This window comes from Procambarus clarkii, chromosome 48, assembly GCF_040958095.1.
Source record: "Procambarus clarkii isolate CNS0578487 chromosome 48, FALCON_Pclarkii_2.0, whole genome shotgun sequence".
Taxonomy (NCBI): domain Eukaryota; kingdom Metazoa; phylum Arthropoda; class Malacostraca; order Decapoda; family Cambaridae; genus Procambarus; species Procambarus clarkii.
This window is the reverse complement of record NC_091197.1, coordinates 5,334,903-5,353,932: the sequence shown is the minus strand read 5'-3', so window position 1 is coordinate 5,353,932 and position 19,030 is coordinate 5,334,903. Positions and strand designations below refer to the sequence as shown.

Genomic DNA, 19,030 nt, shown 5'->3' with positions numbered 1-19,030 from the left:
CGACGAGGACTGGCGTGCGGGAGGGAGGCCAGAGGCGACGACGAGGACTGGCGTGCGGGAGGGAGGCCAGAGGCGACGACGAGGACTGGCGTGCGGGAGGGAGGCCAGAGGTGACGACGAGGACTGGCGTGCGGGAGGGAGGCCAGAGGTGACTGTGGTGCCAGGTCTTCCTGGACCCTCCTACACTTTCTCTCTTCTTCTCAACAGTCATGGTTAACTCTGTGGAAATACTCCAGCTTAAACACAGGTTTCCAACACTCACCAAACATTTTCCTGCTTAACATTTTATATATATATATATATATATATATATATATATATATATATATATATATATATATATATATATATATATATATATATATATATATATATATAATATAATATAAATGTTATAAGCGTGTTATAAGATAAAGGTAAGGTTACGTGGTCGAATATTTTAATACAGTCGATGGCAACCTTCGGAGTGAACTGGAAGCTCATCCACTGTGACGTGACATGTTGGCTCTCTTGTGGGACACCCTGGTGGACGCTGGTTTTGGTGTGGGTCACCTGGGACACCCTGATGGACGCTGGCTCTGGTGTGGGTCACCTAGGACACCCTGGTGGACGCTGGCTCTGGTGTGGGACACTTGGGATACCCTGGTGGACTGGTGGACACTGGTTCTTGTGTGGGTTAACTGGGACACTCTGGTGGACACTGGTTCTGGTGTGGGTCAACTGGGACGCCCTGGTGGACGCTGGTTCTGGTGTTGGTCAACTGGAACGCCCTGGTGGACGCTGGTTCTGGTGTGGGTCAACTGGAACGCCCTGGTGGACGCTGGTTCTGGTGTTGGTCAACTGGAACGCCCTGGTGGACGCTGGTTCTGGTGTGGGTCAACTGGAACGCCCTGGTGGACGCTGGTTCTGGTGTGGGTCAACTGGAACTCCCTGGTGGACGCTGGTTCTGGTGTGGGTCAACTGGAACGCCCTGGTGGACGCTGGTTCTGGTGTGGGTCAACTGGAACGCCCTGGTGGACGCTGGTTCTGGTGTGGGTCACTTGTTACATTCCTCGAACTTGAAACTTCCTATCTGACTGTGACTCTACTTTCTGTCCTTCAGTTACTCCCTGATCCAGTTCAGTGTTTTCTCAGTTATCCCAGCAGGGTGTTCCATTCTATATAACAGTGTTTCAAGGGGCAACATTGTCAAATGCCTTTTGACACTAGAAAATACAGTCGTCCCAGCCTTCATTTTCCTGCCTTATTTTAGTAACATTGTCGTCAAACTCAATCAAGTTTTATAGGCACGATTTCCATTTCTAAATCCATGATTTTTGTCACAAAGACAATCTACTCAACATGCTTCACTATTCTTGCCCTGATTACTTTCTCTGGCACTTTACAACGAGTATTTGTCAATGAAACTGGTCTGTAATTTAGTGACTTCCCATCTGTCCTCCTTTTTGAATATTGGGATTATGTTTGCCGTTTTCCAGACATCTGGGAGACTTCTTGTGTCAAGCGTTTTATTAAAAATTTTAGACAACGAATGGCACAGTACTTCTATAGCCTCCCTAAGCAGCCTTGATGAGATTAGGTCCGACTCCATTGTCCAAAAGTCCTAACACAATTTTGTTTGCCTCTTCCACAGCGACTACAATGCCATCCATTATTTCCTCTGGCCTTTCAGCTTGGAATCTTGTTCTCCTGGTTCCAATGTAAAGAACTGAAATTTTTCGCTTGTAGCGCTCCTCACATACCTCCTTATCATTTAGAGCTCCCCATTTGTTTTTTTAATCTGAATACATAATCTCTCACTTGCGTTTTTCTCCTTTCATGGCCCTAGAAAGCTTCGGCTGTTCCTTAGCTTTTACAGCAAAGTCATTTTCAAATTACCTTTTGGCTTCTCTCTTAATCTGGGTGTATTCATTCCTTGTTCTTTTTTGTGCCTTTCTGTTGTTTGTTCTCGTTTCTCTGTACCTTTTCCAGTCGTTTTTGTACTTTCTTTAGCTTCTCTGCATTATCTATTGAACCAGGCGTTTACTTTACTTTTTCATCCACTTCCTTCTTGAGAGGTATGAATTGTTCCGTTGTCTCGGCACATTTCCCAGCAATGAACATCATCTCGTGTGCTGTCTTCCCTTCTATTTCACTTTCCCAGTGTATTTCTCGCAGAAAGTCCCTTATCCTGTTGTCGTCCCCGAATCTGTAATATCTTTTCTTCTTCAATGGATTTCTTATATAACCAATTCCTTCAGCTCCACTGTGAAATCAAGCGTGTCACTGCTTGATCGTTAGCTCTGAGAGGCATGTTATAATCTATTTTATCAACATCGGCTTCATTTTGGGAAAACACCAAGTCTAGTGTTGCTAGTAGGTCGTCTCCTCATACGCTTGTTAGTTCTGTGACGTTAAGAAGTATTTGTCTGCCATGTCTGCTCTCCATGCGTCATCACCCCTTGTTGGGATCCCTATTTATCCAGTCTATTTCTCTTGGGTTAAAGTTCCCAATATTAGGATTTTTAGCTCTAGTTTCCCTTACAACTGTGACTCCTTTTTCCATTGCCTTTAGACAATTCTCATTGCAATTGTCGTATTCTTCCGTAGGTCTTCTACTATTTAATGGGGGAATATAAACCACTGCTCCACTATCTTCACGCCTCCCAATGTTGCTATTCTTAGTATATACTCTTGCTGGTTAACTCTCTTTGCTAATTTTAGTTCTTCAAAGCTGCAGTGTAGCTGTAACAGCAGAGCTGCACAACCTCCCCTTCTGTGCACCCCATCTCTCCTTATTACTTGATACCGTCCTGGGAAGATGGCGTTTCCTATAATGCTTGTCAGTTTCATTTCTGATATAAGATCACGTGTGGTTGTAATTCTGCCACTCTGTTCCTTTATTAGCAATTCCATCTGCATTGTGTACATTACTTTTATGTTACTCATAACAACTGGGCTGCTGTTGTTTTCCCCGGGAAGTATTTGTTTATGTGGCAGCTGTGGGGGAGGGAGTAGGGAGATTTAAGCCTACGACTAGCGTAAATGTTGTATGTGCAATAGCAAAATGGTGCAACCATATTGCACCATTTTGTAAATGGTTGCGACAGGTGCCCAGGTGGTGCGCACGCTCGTCGGCGTCAAGGGGTTAAAGTATGTAGAAGGTAGCTCCTCCCCTTTTGTGTGATAGAGCGAATGAGAGAATGTTGATGAATAGTGGGAGGAGTAATATGGGAGGAGTGGAATTAGTGTGGAAGAGATGTGGAATTCCCTCCCTCCCTCAGGTGATGGAAGGAGTGGGAGGAGTTTAGCAGTTTTTTTTTTAGTTTAGTTCATTTATTATGCACCCCGTACCCATCCCGTGGGGGCACGGGAGACATCTCCCGTCACGCTGGGTGCAGACGCACCTCCACAGATCTCCAGTATCATCTATTAATACTGGCGATGGCTCAAAAGTGCCACCACTTACGAGCTATTCATGCCCGTGCCACCTTTTGGGTGGCTTCATTTTTATCTTAACACATTCACAAGGGAGACATCTCCCGTCATGCAGGGTGCATTTGCACCTCCATAGATCTCCAGTATCAGCTCTTGATACTGGTAATGGCTTAAAATGGCCACCACTTACGGGCTATTTATGCCCGTGCCACCTTTTGGGTGGCTTCATCTTCATCTTAACACATTCATATGGGAGACATCTCCCATCATGCAGGGTGCATTCGCACCTCCACAGATCTCCAGTATCAGCTCTTGATACTGGTAATGGCTTAAAAGGGCCACCACTTACGGGCTATTCATGCCCGTGCCACCTTTTGGGTGGCTTAATCTTAATCAATCAATCATCCCGTGGGCGGTAGTGGAAAGGGTTACAGAGGCACATAATGGGCTTAGGGACTGAACCCCACAATTCATTTAGCTAAGCAAGTTAGTCTTGATGAGCTAGTTACAAAATTCAATATAAGTCGTCACATCAACAATGTGTTCGAGATCGACCTCAAGTACAGTTTCTAAAATAAGCAACTGACATATGTGGAGAGCTAGTGTCACAATTGATATGTTTGTCCTGCACACCGCCCCCCTTCCAGTGGGCAGCGGTGGATAGGTTACAATCATTCAGTTACTACCTACAGTTAGCAAACTGGGGATATTTGGCTAAAATTTCTGGTAGCAGATCATTTTGAATGAAATATTTACACATCGCTGGAACATTGGTTAGAGAATTGCCTCTAAATTCACGTATCTTTTCGCACTCCATCACATAGTGACGGAGGGTGTGCGAATAATTTTGTTGACACAGTTTACATTTGGTCAGGTCTACATCGGCAGATAATGAGAATTCCCAGAGCAGGAAGAAGAGAGATATGAGAAGATCCGCCCTCTAAGAGGGTGTGTGTGTGTGTGTGTACTCACTCACCTATGCAGTCACAACGTGGCTAAAGTATGTTGTCATTGCTGTCTTCTTATATGTGCTATCAATATGCTGTATTGTGCCTATTAACCTCTGTTAAATTACCAATCAAGCTGTCAATGCAATCAATGAGAGCAGCCGATTTGCTTTAATATACCTACTAATCTCTCTCATCTCATTTTTTTCTTGTAATGTACCTGTTATCATGTTATAAATTTTGCTAGAATTTACCTATTTAAATTATCTGTTAGATTAAGGACCTTCTCGAAACGCTGCGCGTACTAGTGGCTTTATAAGAATGTTAGCACCATGTTTGTGTCCTCACAAACCCAATGTACCTTTTTATATGTAAATAAATATATAAATAAATAAATAGGTTTCAAAATCTCTTAGCGAATCATCTTTTGTACGATGTGACCTGCCTTGCGCCGCCTGGTGAGGGGACACGGGTCACATCATACACAAGACCGTTCGCCAACGGGTTTTGAACCCTCCCTAACTTAACCTAACTTAACCTAGCTCAACCTAGCTCAACCTAGCTCAACCTAGCTCAACCTAACCAAACCCAACACAGCCTAACCTAAGCTAATACATCCTAGAATAACAATATATATATACCGTAATAAGTTTGTAATTTGTATTTGTAAACCGCGCTCCTTGGAGTTATCCGAGTCATCTGGTGTGGGAAGCCTGGCCGCAGCAAGAGGAGGACCCCGAGGCGCGTGCACACTCATCACTCATCATGTCTCCTGTCAAGGTGTGTTGCTGCTCCTGTGTAGTCCCCTGGTGCTCCTGCGTAGTCAAGCTGGCTTGTGCTGCCTCTTGTGCGGGGCCACACCTCGCCCTAGGGGACCCCACACCTCGCCCTAGGGGACCCCACACCTCGCCCTAGGGGACCCCACACCTCGCCCTAGGGGACCCCACACATTGTCACAGGGGGGGGCCACTCCTCACCCCATGGGACTCCACACGTTGCCCTAGGGGACCCCACAGCTTGCCCTAGGGGACCCCATACCTCGCCCTAGGGGACCCCACACCTCGCCCTAGGGGACCCACCTCGTCCTAGGAGACCCCACACCTCGCCCTAGAGGACCCCACACCTCACCCTAGAGGACCCCACACCTCACCCTAGGGGATCCCACACCTCGCCCTAGGGGGATCCCACACCGCGTCCTAGGGGACTCCACACCTCGCCCTAGGGGACCCCACACCTTGCCCTAGGGGACCCCTCAGCTCGCCCTAGGGGACCCCTCAGCTCGCCCTAGGGGACCCCACAGCTCGCCCTAGGGGACCCCACACCTTGCCCTAGGAGACCCCACACCTTGCCCTAGGGGACCCCCACACCTCGCCCTAGGGGGACCCCATACTTTGCCGCAGGGACCCCACACCTCGCCCTAGGGGACCCCACACCTCGTCCTAGGGGACCCCACACCTCGTCCTAGGGGACCCCACACCTCGTCCTAGGGGACCGCACACCTCGTCCTAGGGGACCCCACACCTCGTCCTAGGGGACCCCACACCTCGTCCTAGGGGACCCCACACCTTGCCCTAGGGGACCCCACACTTCACCACAGTCACATCCTAGGAGTGGTAGTAGAAGTACATAATGGGCTCAGGAACTGGACCCTACATTTTTTTTTTTAATTTTTTTTTAATTTTGCCCCGAGGGGCGAGTTTATCGGGCAACGTCACTCATCTTGTGAGTGGGCACCCGCCATAGTGACAGTATTGGGCAGTGCCACTCATCCTGTGAGTGGACACTCCACCATAGCATAGTGTTTACACTTGCCACTAGTAAAGCCACTAGTACGCGCAGCATTTCGGGCATAGTAACATGTACAACACTCCTCAATAGGAAGAAAACCTGCTGGGTTGTTCATCCTGTCACTTGTACCCAGACACAGCTGGGACTTGCTTAACTGTCTCAAATGAACAGCTCTTCAAACAAGAAGATTAACATCTGTCAACCCTTAAAATCTTACGCTATCTTGCGGGTGCAAAATGGGGTGGATCTTTTAAGAACAGTGTTTATATTTGAGAAAGTGTTTTCCTAACTCAAACAATGTGGGGTTTATTATTCTACACATATTTCTAATGACTTAGATGTTCACATTCTCTCAGGTAGTGTCCATCACTCATCACAGATTCTGCAACTCCTCTGCTCAACTGTTGTTTCCATTCTGAATATCCATGAATATTTGTATCCAAGATGAATTTTTGATTAGATGTGAAAGGTAAGGTAGTTACATAATATGCCGGCACAGGAATGATGCCACAATCTTCACTTTTCATCAAACTAACATCACTGACTGCAAGAAGCCCTAACACAAGATGTGAGAGCATCTTAGTTGAGCTAGTTACATACAATATTAATTTGGTGATGTACCCCACAGCCAGTTTGTGCATGGGGGTGGGAAGGTTACAGGCACCTATGCTCTCCTTATACTTACACAACTCGGCAGAATTGGCTAAATAGCTAAAATTTCCGGTAGTATGCCTGGCGGAAATCTTCAAACAAGTCTTTCATATTGTAAATACAGAACTGTATTTTATTTTCATTTTCAGCAGTTATTTTGCGACAAATAGTTTGTACTTTGCAAACAAATGCAGTTTCTAAATATCATATAAAAAATGTCAAGTGTTGCTAAATATCTTAAGCAGAATTAAATTTTTTTAACTTCTCATTTAATTTTAAATATTACACCATTAAACTTTTTAAATAAATCTAATTATTTTCATGGTATACAGTACCTGAATTGCTGTGCGTATTTGTGGCCTTGGGTAATATATATTTCTTGACTACAAGTTCCCCATTGTTTCATGTATGTACTGTACTTTTATATAAATAAAAAGATTTAGTACATAATGTTAACCCAGCAGAATTGGACAAGAAGCCACATTCATTTTTTTTTAATTTATATATACAAGAGTTGTTATATTCTTGTCCAACCACAAGTAAGCGTAGCATTTCGGGCAAGTCCTTAATCCTATGTTCCCTGAATATAACCCCCGCGAAGAATCGTTTAACAACCAAGTACCCATTTTACTGTTGAGTTCAACAGAGGCTACAGTTAAGGATTTGCGCCCAGTAAATCCTCCCCGGCCAGAATATGAACCCAGGATACATACATACAGTACAGTATTTAAACAAACCTCCTGTATCCTAAACTAACATAAACTGGCTTGCACAATGAAATTGCAGTAATGTGATGTATCAATGAAAAAATCAGTACAGTACTGTAGTGGTTTAGGGCATGGGCTTGCAAGTACCAAGTGTGTGGGTTAAAGTCCCCCTCGTGGCTCCCACTGATTTTCTCATAAACTGGCCCGGCTTGGCCCGACACAGGAAATGTACTGTGCACGAGGTCGTGGTGTCAGTTTTAACTCCAGGGACCTTTTTCAGTACTGTACTATTTCATAGTATGGGTAGTCAAATTTACACAGGCCTTTTGACAAAGCTTGTTTTCTAATTTTTAATTTTGTTTGAAATCATATTCAGGTATATAGGTAGGTTAGAGGTCGTTAGGCTGATTTACCAGATGGAATGATTTACCAGTGGAAAGATGATTTACCAGTGGAATTTAAAACCTACTTAACCTAACCCAACTGCTCTTAACACAGCTTAACCTAAGCTAATGTATTCTTACCTAATAATACAGTTTTGAAAATGAAAAAAAAAAACTTTGTTGAAGCCTGTTGTGTACGATTTGACCATACCTCATTCCATATGATGGAAAGGCAGGCAGGGGGTACTTGGATAAGAGAAGCCCTTGCTTGCAAACAGCAATTGGGGTTAGTCTTGTGATGCACACTCCGGGATCTGTTCCTTATCTATCATAAAAACCTACCACAAGCAGTGTGTTCTGTGTTCATACACGTCTGCTTTCTACAGATCTAATAAGGACAGTACAAATTGTGGGGATACAATCATGTCTTGTTGGGTGTGGTAAATTTGTACACAGGTTTCAAAGAAGCACATTTTCTAATTGTTAAAACCACATACAGTATATTGATTGGTTAGGCCTAAATCCCAGATACATACCAATTACTAATTGAACAGAGGTATTAGGTGAAAGGAAATGCTGCCCAAACACTTATGTGGGATTCGAACCTGGCCTTTCTGCTGTGACCTGACTGCACTTACCAATGTGCCACAGAACCTTATCAGTATTGCTATTATGGCTATTATCTATTCATTTGTATACTGTTATCATTCTTTATTCTTTGCTTTTGTAGAGAATGTAAATTAAACCTTCTTCAGTTCTTGTCATAAGGGAGGTTTCTAATTCCTGGGATTAACTTTTTCATCCTTCTCTGTACATATTTGACTTTGTTGCTCTTTTGCTTGATTTAGTTATCAGCAATGTCCTTCAATACTCCACTACCATGATATACTGTTCCATGATGTTTAGGGTCCAAGTAATACAGTCGAGTTTGTTCTCGATGCACAATCGAGAATTATGCGTTCAAATCCCAGGCGGGACAGAAATGGTTGGGCACATTTCCTTTCACCTAATATATCTGTTCACCTAGCAGTAAGTAGGTACTCAGGAGTTAATCAGCTTGTTGTAAGGTTGTATCCTAGGTGGGGTTAGTAGTTGCACAATGAATTATTATTATATACTTTGCACAATATTTATCTTGAGTAAGGCTTCTGTAAAATGTTTGGCAGGTTTTATAGAGTATTTTCATTATTATTGAGCTGTTGGATTGAGTACATATGCTGTACTCACCTAGGTGTACAGTATAATGTATGCACAGTATGTATTTATCTCCCTCTGGTATAAGTGAATCTATACATCCATAGTATTTTAGGCCTACACACAATAAGGAAAAGAAAAATAGAAAAGTAATTTTGTAACATCATGTGCTGTATGACCAAGCTGTTCTATTTCTTCAGAGAGCAACTGTTTACTGGAGCATTTGCTACTACTGCTGCCCCATTTATGAACTAGGTTATCTTTAATTGTGTCTTGTTACTGTACTGTACTTAAATACTGTGTACTGTATAGTTCATCTATTTGGATTAGTTGGTATGACGATGGTCATGCTTCAGGTAGGGCCGCCTTCTAACCCTCTTTGGTAAATGTTATAGGGAGAAAAAAATTTCCAGGAATAATGGAAAGACCTTTGAAAAGCTGCTGCCTTCCTTTCCTCATCAAGGCCCCTAGGAATGGTGGCCACTCAGCTAAGTTTAGGTTGGAGACTGTTCCTTCACTCAGTCCTCATGTGCTGGCTTACCACTTTCTCCAATAATTACCTTATCTTAAATTCCATGATAGACTGTATGTACACACAGTCCTCTTTAATTATATAAAGGCCACTGTGGCCAGAATTATGTTTGAGTGATTGGAAGAAGATCTCATTCATTAATACTGTCTCTCAGATTGGAATCATTGGGGGCTCAGGCCTCAACAATCCAGAATTATTTGAAGTCTCAAGAGAAAGTGTTGTCGAGACTCCATATGGCGCCCCATCTGATGTCTTGGTGGAAGGAAAAATTGGCGATGTTCCGTGTGTCTTGTTGGCCAGGTAAGAACATGTAGTTAATTGTCACTAATGCAGTAACTGTGTGAACTATACCTACATTGATTTAACCAGTGTGTATTGTATTGATACATTATCTCATAGGTATAATGTTACCTAAAATGTTTTCAAGTACTGTACTACTAACTACTACATATGTACATAGTACATATGTACTACATATGTATATAAAACACATTCACAAATTATGTGATGTTATGTGAATAGTTTTTTGTTGAATAATGCACAAAATTAAGTTGTTTGCTTCTGTATTTCTTGTGTTTTACAGTTTTTATTATACAGTATTCTTGCATAATTGTGAAAACCTCAAACATTTGGTAGTTATGTATTGTATTTTGGGCTGGAAAGTGGAGGCTTTTATTAAGTAATGAGATATTTTTGTGACAGATAGGTACTGTATGATCACATCTAAGATGAGCAAAGTTATTGTGTATGTGAGGCATAAAGGTTCGGATTTGTTCATTTGCCTATTTGAATATTAAGTTGTACTATTGACCTTTTATCTGCTCCATTTTGAAGAACTCAAATTCATGGGTATGCAGATTTCTTTCAAGACCTAAGTTCTAGGGGATGCATGGTCAAATTTACCCATGACCGAATTATCTGGACATTTTAAAGGACAAAGTTGATTGTACATAAATTTTCCACATGTGTGCAAGGCTTTTCATGAAACACAAGTTATAATTGGTGTCCTGCTGTTTAGGTGGAAATTCCATCTTGCAGGTCTCTACCTCCTAGTTGTGCCAAATGGTGAAAGTGACTTTTCCTCATGGTTAGACAAGTGTCTTACATATGTGCAGTTTTGGATTACATTTTTGCCTCACTCTTTGAACTAAACATCCAGTACAATTAAAGATTGTACTGTATAGTAATTTAACATGCACAAAACCAAGTATTTTATTTAAAAAGTGGAATACTTTGAGTTCTGGAACCTGATCTCTCTTTCTCACATAAAGTCCACTCTACACTAGGTTTACAAGGAACATAGGGCCAAATGCATATCGAGAGTTTACAGTATATGAAATGCAGTACTTGGTACTATTAAGATGCCATTTACCAGGTTCATTCCTGTGGTTAAGTGTGAAGATTGCTATTAAAAGCTTCCAGTCCCCTGACTAGAAGATTAATTGTAGCCAAAATGACCATTGGACACTCCCATGAATGTTTTGTAAATGGTGTGATTATTTTGTTTGTTTTTTTGTTTGATTTCACTGCTACTGTCATATGCTGGTACCTAACTAGTGAATGTGTGCTTCAGTATCCAACAGTACATGAGATATTTTCAAAATTGAATGTCTCATAATCATGACCTATTCATTATGAATAGGTCATGATACATACTCATAATCCTATACATATACATCATGTATAGGATCTCTCTAAATATTAACTTTTTACAGTACTGTATTATCTTGTGTAATATCGTGATAAATAATAATTTGTTGCCAGTTATATTTATTTCAAAACTGCTTTGTTTATACCTTTAGGCATGGAAAAAAGCACAGCATAATGCCCACCAACGTCAACTACAGAGCCAATATTTGGGCCTTAAACGAGAAAGGGTGCACGCATGTTATTGTGTCTACAGCCTGTGGCTCGCTCCAGGAGGACATTAAGCCAGGTGATTTTGTAATACTGGACCAATTCATTGATAGGTAAGTTATAACTAACAAAAATTACCTTATTGGGGATAAGAATCTCTGAATTGGAATGTTGAGGTCCTCCTATTCAGGGATGAGAATATGGCCATATGATCACCCACACAGTTATTGACCAGACCAAATAGATTAAAGCATCTGTACGGCAGTAATGCACTTGAATTGAAGTTTCTTTACTTGAAATACAAGAGTACAATACAGACAAGTCTACTATAACTACACTAGGCAGGATCAGAGCCATATGTCAGCAAGTATGTATCATCTATGCCACAAAATATTCAATACTAGTACTTCCTAGGTGTTGTTCTTGTTGCCATTACCAGAGAAGAAAGACGTAAGATTAGTGAAGTCAAAAGGAATTGGATGCACCGAGCATTTTATTAAGGGGCATTTGACTCAAAGGGGAGGGGAAGAGGGTAATTATATCTTTATGAATACTTCATAGTCTGTCAGTGAGGGATACCTCCCTTGATCAACAGTAATAAAACAATAGTTTATATTGGAAGCTTTGAACAATATGCTTGTTATTATTATGTTGTGTTTTACACGTGTTTTCCTGCTAGGACGACAAAGCGTGTGCAGACATTCCACGATGGGGAGGAAGGACATCTACCAGGGATTCTTCATCTACCAATGGATAGCCCATTCTGTACAGATACTCGAAAAATTCTTGTAGACACCTGCAACGAATTGGGTTACAAAGTGCATCCTAAAGGTTAGTTTCATTTTGCTGCAGTTATTATTCCAAGTACAGAAATGTATATGGTTTAATAGTTTTGGATTAGTTAAGTTAATTGTTGGATTTGGTGGTGGTAAATGGCTTGCACCAGTCGTGCAGCTGTTAGCGGCTTGCACCAGTCGTGCAGCTGTTAGCGGCTTGCACCAGTCGTGGAGTGGGCAGCTTGCACCAGTAGTGGAGCTGCTGTTAATGGCTTGCTCCAGTCGTGCAGCTGTTGGCGGCTTGCACCAGTCGTGGAGCTGCTGTTGACGGCGGCTTGCACCAGCCGTGGAGCTGCTGGTGGCGGCGGCTTGCACCAGCCGTGGAGCTGCTGGTGGTGGCGGCTTACACCAGCCGTGGAGCTGCTGGTGGCGGTGGCTTGCACCAGTCGTGGAGCTGCTGGTGGCGGCGGCTTACACCAGTCGTGGAGCTGCTGGTGGCGGCGGCTTGCACTAGTCGTGGAGCTGCTGGTGGCGGCGGCTTAAACCAGCCATGGAGCTGCTGGTGGCGGCGGCTTGCACCAGTCGTGGAGCTGCTGGTGGCGTGCATCAGTAGTACAGCTACAATGGATGATTTGCATCATGATTGTTATAGTATTTATAGTATAGATATTTCAAAATTGAGTGATTGCATTAAATTTAACACTTGGGTGTTTGTCATGTATTTTAGGGAAGCAGTGTAACAAACTAGTTTGTTGTAGAAATCACTTATTATAGATCTGGCATGAATATTACAGGGAACCACGTGTCCTTACACTTAAAGAGTTGGAGTCAGACGTGAGTTTGTACCTGACTAGCTGTGGAAGGTCACTTCCTCGGGGATTAGAACAGGCCTGTAGAAACAGGGTCGCCAGCTCTCCTTGGTTGTAAAGTATCACGTTTGGAGTAATTCGGGTATTAAAGTAACTAATTAATAACCTCTTATATCAAACATGTAATTAAGTTATCACGTATGAGTAAAGAATCAAATCTCTTTAGTTCAAGATTAGCTGACTGGTGCAGGTGGCAACATCGACCAGGTCAGGGCGTCGTCAGTAAGAGGCTCATCTCTCCCCCCCCCCCTTCATCCCCTTGTACTTCTAAGACTCCATCTTTTGTTAAAATTCAGTAATTTAGAGAAATTAAAGTTTTCATTAATATTGTATTCAATAATATACGTGCTCCAGTACCTAGAAATTTCTCAATTGTTGGAATAATGAGCAAGTCACCTACAGTGACGTCAATAAGGAGGGGACTAGCCTCGGAAGTGGAAGAATCTTAACTACCCTGGGTCCAGAGGACATCAAAACCCTCCATATTATTTAATTTACAAAGTACAAAATTCAGATCTCTAGTGAATATTGCAATTGGAAATAGCCTTCCCTAAGATGCCTGTACCATTACCATCAGTTTAATAAGAATTCAACCATCTGGGTTGTTCAGTACAATAGATTAGTTGTTCAATTTAACCCTGCGTAGTAAATTTATTAAACCTGGCGGAGTAATACTCAGCCTCGGTTGTGAGGAGAACTAGGCGAGATCAGTGTGGTTTGGAACAGCAACTGAAGAGGTCAACCATTCTAACCTTTCCAGAGATCAGCACTCCATCGGCTGGTCTCCTTAGATTAAGGTAAAAGTTGCAGTGAAGTTTAGTAGAGTAATCTTATGTCTGCCTCTGTAGGAAACTAAGTTCTTTTAGGGACTGATAGCTAGGGAGTGTTTCCAATTATTTTATATTTCTTAGCTTTTGATAATAAACTGTTAAGATTTTCTCGTTTCGCATTTTTGAGTATTTCCATGAATGATTTTACATGTGATGGTCCTTGCCATGTGGTCTCCACGAGTCTGGGTTTATTTTGGTCGCAAGCCTAGCAAAGTTTAAGAGCAAATATATCCCTTTGTTTTGTTTGAGTAATTCCCACACTTAACGTAAATTCATCCCCCTTTTCCAAGTAATTTGGGGATTAAGCCCCAAGGGTTAAATGATTAATTAATTGGGTCAGACCCCGATCAATTGACAGCTTTGGTTACTGGTCTGGTGGTGGCGGCGTAAAGAGATCCCTTGAGTTGGCTAGCAAGCCTGGTATGACGTCACGTGGCTATAGAATCTTAGCTGATCGAGCAGCTAAGACTGCATGGCGTGGGACTCGGGTGAGTTAGCTCTGGGGTCCTTGGAATTAAGTTTAAGTAAGTTAATTACGGGTGTTGTAAAGGACAAAGAGAGCCGATACTACGTCCTGTGTTACAGCAGCACATACAGTCTACTGTGCCATGTTATGTACCAGACCCCATTTATATACAGTCTACTGTGCCATGTTATGTACCAGACCCCATTTATATACAGTCTACTGTGCCATGTTATGTACCAGACCCCATTTATATACAGTCTACTGTGCCATGTTATGTACCAGACCCCATTTATATACAGTCTACTGTGCCATGTTATGTACCAGACCCCATTTATATACAGTCTACTGTGCCATGTTATGTACTAGACCCCATTTCCTTTTTTTACTATAATCTCTATTTAATGATGTCATAATGTAGGTGAAAAGGTTTTAATTGCAATTCATTGGCATTTTAGGTACAGTTGTGACTATTGAAGGTCCTAGATTCAGTAGTAAAGCAGAGAGCCATGTGTTCCGTCTGTGGAAAGGTGATGTTATTAACATGACAACAATTCCCGAGGTTTGTTTTATGAAAGTTTGTGTGCTATTTAGTATATATTATGGGTATCTTGTCTGGAACTGACTTTATTAAATTATCAATTAATATACTGCATATCTGTATGTATCTCTAAGAGTGTGTGTGTGTGTGTGTCTGTCTGTCTGTCCGTCCGTCCGTCCAAGGTTGGAGTCCAGGGGTCAGATTCACGAAGCAGTTACGCAAGCACTTACGAACCTGTACATCTTTCCTCAATCTTTGACAGCTTTGGTTACAATTATTAAAGAGTTAATGAGCTCCGAAGCACCATGAGGATGTTTATAACAATAACAACAGTTGAATGGGAAGTTTTCATGCTTGTAAACTGTTTAATAATTGTAAACAAAGCCGTCAAAGATTGAGGAAAGATGGACAGGTTCGTAAGTGGTTGCGTAACTGCTTTGTGAATCTGGCTCCAGATTCTTTGTGGTTAACCTCACCCAATTGCAATTCCTTGTCCTTATGTATGCATTAGTCCTTCCCCTCCCACTCTGCAGGGTGGGAGGGGAAGGATTGTCATAGCCTAGTTGTGGTCTGCCCAATTTAACCCTTGCATTGTGCAAGGGTTATATATATGAGGACTGGCTTGCATGCTTACATAAAAATAATATTAAAAACATGGAAACTAGGGTTTTTATCTTCCTATACAGTATTGTTAAAGACTATGCCCTGAACATAGGAAAAATGTGCCAACAATTGTTACTTTGCAAGATTGCAGATCGTTATTGGAGGCAGTGCAAGAGTTAAGGGGTGGGGGGGGGGGGTTTGGCTGGCTCCCGTGAAGTCTGTGGAGATGAAATGACGGCCACTGAGTCTATAATTTCATTATTTCGAGCAACCTTGGAATATAAATACTAGAGCAACCATGGAATATATGCAGGCCAGAAAAGGTGGGCGGCCAGTTGGTATGGGCCTATGATTTTCAGGGGGCCTGCTTAAATAAAATTGCTTGCCATTAACTTTTCATAAATTGTTCTATTTATTTTATTCTGTTCTGTTACTTGTAAGTACAGTGGTACTTCCGTTTTCAAATTTAATCCGTTCCCAAAGACGGATGGAGAGAGAGAGACTGATAGATAGATAGATTATATATATATATATATATATATATATATATATATATATATATATATATATATATATATATATATATATATATATATATATATATATATATATTATTATTTTTATTATTTTTATTATTATTATTATTATTATTATTATTATTATTATTATTATTATTATTATTAAATATGACCGAAAAAGTAAGATTAATAATTCTAACACGAATTTTCTCATTGTTTCTTATATTTTTCTTCACTGTTGATGGTAACTGAAAAATCAATTCTCCAAAATTCATTTTTATTTCTAGTCTGACGTGACACTTGAGCGCGTTTCGTAAAACTTATTACATTTTCAAAGACTTTAGTTTACACACACACAACTATAACTGAACAGAGCCTAAACATCTTCGATTTTATACCTGCATTTGGGTGAGGTGATATGTTACAACAGTTTTGGATGAGGTGAAAACAAACTTTCAACACAAGACAGAACATGAAACAACGGGTGTTGTACCATTGAGGCATTGGCCTCAATGGTACAACTTTTTTAAGTCATGTATAGATGGATATATTGTAACCCAGTCACAAGTTGGGCAATTCCTAAACTATTGTACTGTTGCCAGCCAAAATTTGGATGACCTTCAGTAATCTAAATAAAAAAATTCAGGTTTTTGTCATTGTTTAAATATTAAATTGCAATATCATTGTTTATACTGGTTGTGTACTGGAAATATGCACACTTTTGTTTTCTATCATTGTTATGAGAAATCTGAAAATGTGGTGATACAGAGTACAGTATGGACAAAATGTAAGGAATTCTAAAATCCGGATTAGGAGTGAAATTAAAATGTTAACGTTCTCTTAACTTTCCAGCAGAAATTATCCCCTGACTTCATTGCAGCAACACATTAACACTGTTGAATTAATTAAAGGTTGTCCTTGCCCGAGAACTTGGCTTGAGATATGCAGCAATTGCTATGGCAACAGACTATGACTGCTGGAAGGCAGGAGAGGAGCCTGTATCTGTAGAAAATGTTATGAAAGTCTTTAAGTAAGTATCTAATGCAAATTCTTCTATTAATTATTAACATTCAGTATAGAAAGTCTGCTGCTAATGGAAACATATAATTTTCATGACTAATTTTTTATTCTTCATGACTAATTTTTTATTTTATTTTATTTTTAGATCCAATGTTGGAAAGGCAACATTGGTACTAAAGAAGGCAGTGGCTAAGATTGCAGAGGAAGATTGGACTGACAGGATTGAAGCTCTCAAGGTAAAATAATAACTTCTTTTGTGGAGAGCCCCTTTGGCTCCCCGGAAAAATGGGCTGAAGTGTATATATTAGGCCGTGGAAACAATCAATCGAAGGAGTTCTAGGCTTACCGGGGACCAGAACCAGAACCTGGCCCCCTCAAGAGAGGCACGAGGAGCAATGGTTTTTCACATTTTTCATACTCGGCCTCTGAACTGAGGAGAGTGGCCAGCATGGATGTCTGCCTCCCCTCCCCGTCTCCCTCCCGGGGAAGGGGGAGGTTGCGCAGACGTATGCGGGGCGGTTGCGGTGACATCATGTTTGTTTCCTTGGTTTTGATTGGGGAGTTCTGTTTGCTAGTTTGGCTTTTGGTTTTCAATTTTTGACCAGCAGTAGTTTGTTTTGAGATTCCTACCTTTCTGGGTGCCTGACCTGGTAGATGGCAGACAAAGACTGCCACCAATTACACAGGGGTGTCTTTAGGCCATTGCTCCTCGTGCCTCACTTGAGGGGGCCCAATTGAGGGGCTGGTCCCAAACCTGCACACAGAAAGGTCCCAAACCTGCACACAGAAATAACACCACATGAGACCAGAAGACATGGCAGGATGTGCAGAATACCCCCGTTGAAAAGCAGAGGTGCAACAGGTACTCTGAGAGAGAACTCTATCAACATCAGAGGCCCGAGACTGTTCAACACGCTTCCACTACACATAAGGGGCATAACTGGCAAACCCCTCACAGTATTCAAGAGAGAACTGGATAAGCACCTCCAAAGGATACCTGATCAACCAGGCTGTGACTCATACGTCAGGCTGCGAGCAGCCGCGTCTAACAGCCTGGTTGATCAGTCCAGCAACCAGGAGGCCTGGTCGACGACCGGGCCGCGGGGACACTAAGCCCTGGAAGCACCTCAAGGTAGCCTCAAGGTAGCCCAGGTTCTGGCTCTGGTCCCCGGTAGGCCTAGAACTCCTTCAATTGACTGTTGCCACGGTGTAATATATACACACCAGCTCGGTATAGTTCCAGGGAACCCCCGGGTCTCACCCAGAAAATGGTGTTTCATTACATTCAACGCTGGTTTTTTTAGTACACTGGAAATAAACTGTAATATTAACAAATGTTCTCTACTTAAATCTTTTTAGTTGAGATGGACAGTAAATCATTTGTATTTAATTGACAATTTAATATACATGAGCATATAGTTTAAAATAAACATTATTACAAATCATAGATAATGGATAAAAATTTGCAATAAAGAGCATTCATATTTAGGAAAATGAAGTGTGGTTTGAGATATTTTTAATGTAAGCACAGAGTGCTCATCACAGAGGAGGATAATGACAATGTTTCTTTCTTTACAGAAGAGTGTTCAGAGCAACGTTATGATGCCACACTGACTCCTCAAAAGAAAGACCTGAATTTTAATTATTTTAGAAATTGACTTATTTTGTGACAGCCACAAAGGACTACACGAGTTGTCGTAGAGCACCTGTGGTGACCTTATTCCTCGCGTGTGCTGTATATCACTCGGGACTTTCTGTATGAACATTTTAACCATTTTAAAATAAATTACATTGCAAATTTTTTTATATATATATATATATATATATATATATATATATATATATATATATATATATATATATATATATATATATATATAAATAAATAAAATATACATACACAAATAATGAAATATTAGATAGAATAAAACAGT

At 41.3% G+C, this 19,030-nt stretch overlaps 1 protein-coding gene across 1 annotated transcript; it reads left to right on the top strand.

Annotated features, from left to right (window-relative positions):
* The first annotated feature begins 4,990 nt into the window (after positions 1–4,990).
* Mtap (Methylthioadenosine phosphorylase) lies at positions 4,991–18,896 on the top strand. Its single transcript, XM_045752778.2, has 8 exons — positions 4,991–5,144; positions 9,774–9,919; positions 11,422–11,589; positions 12,156–12,307; positions 14,873–14,976; positions 16,988–17,106; positions 17,242–17,332; positions 18,675–18,896. Exons 1-8 carry the CDS (start codon positions 5,130–5,132, stop codon positions 18,708–18,710), a joined length of 831 nt encoding a protein of 276 aa, XP_045608734.2. The 5' UTR covers positions 4,991–5,129; the 3' UTR covers positions 18,711–18,896.
* The last annotated feature ends 134 nt before the right edge of the window (positions 18,897–19,030 follow it).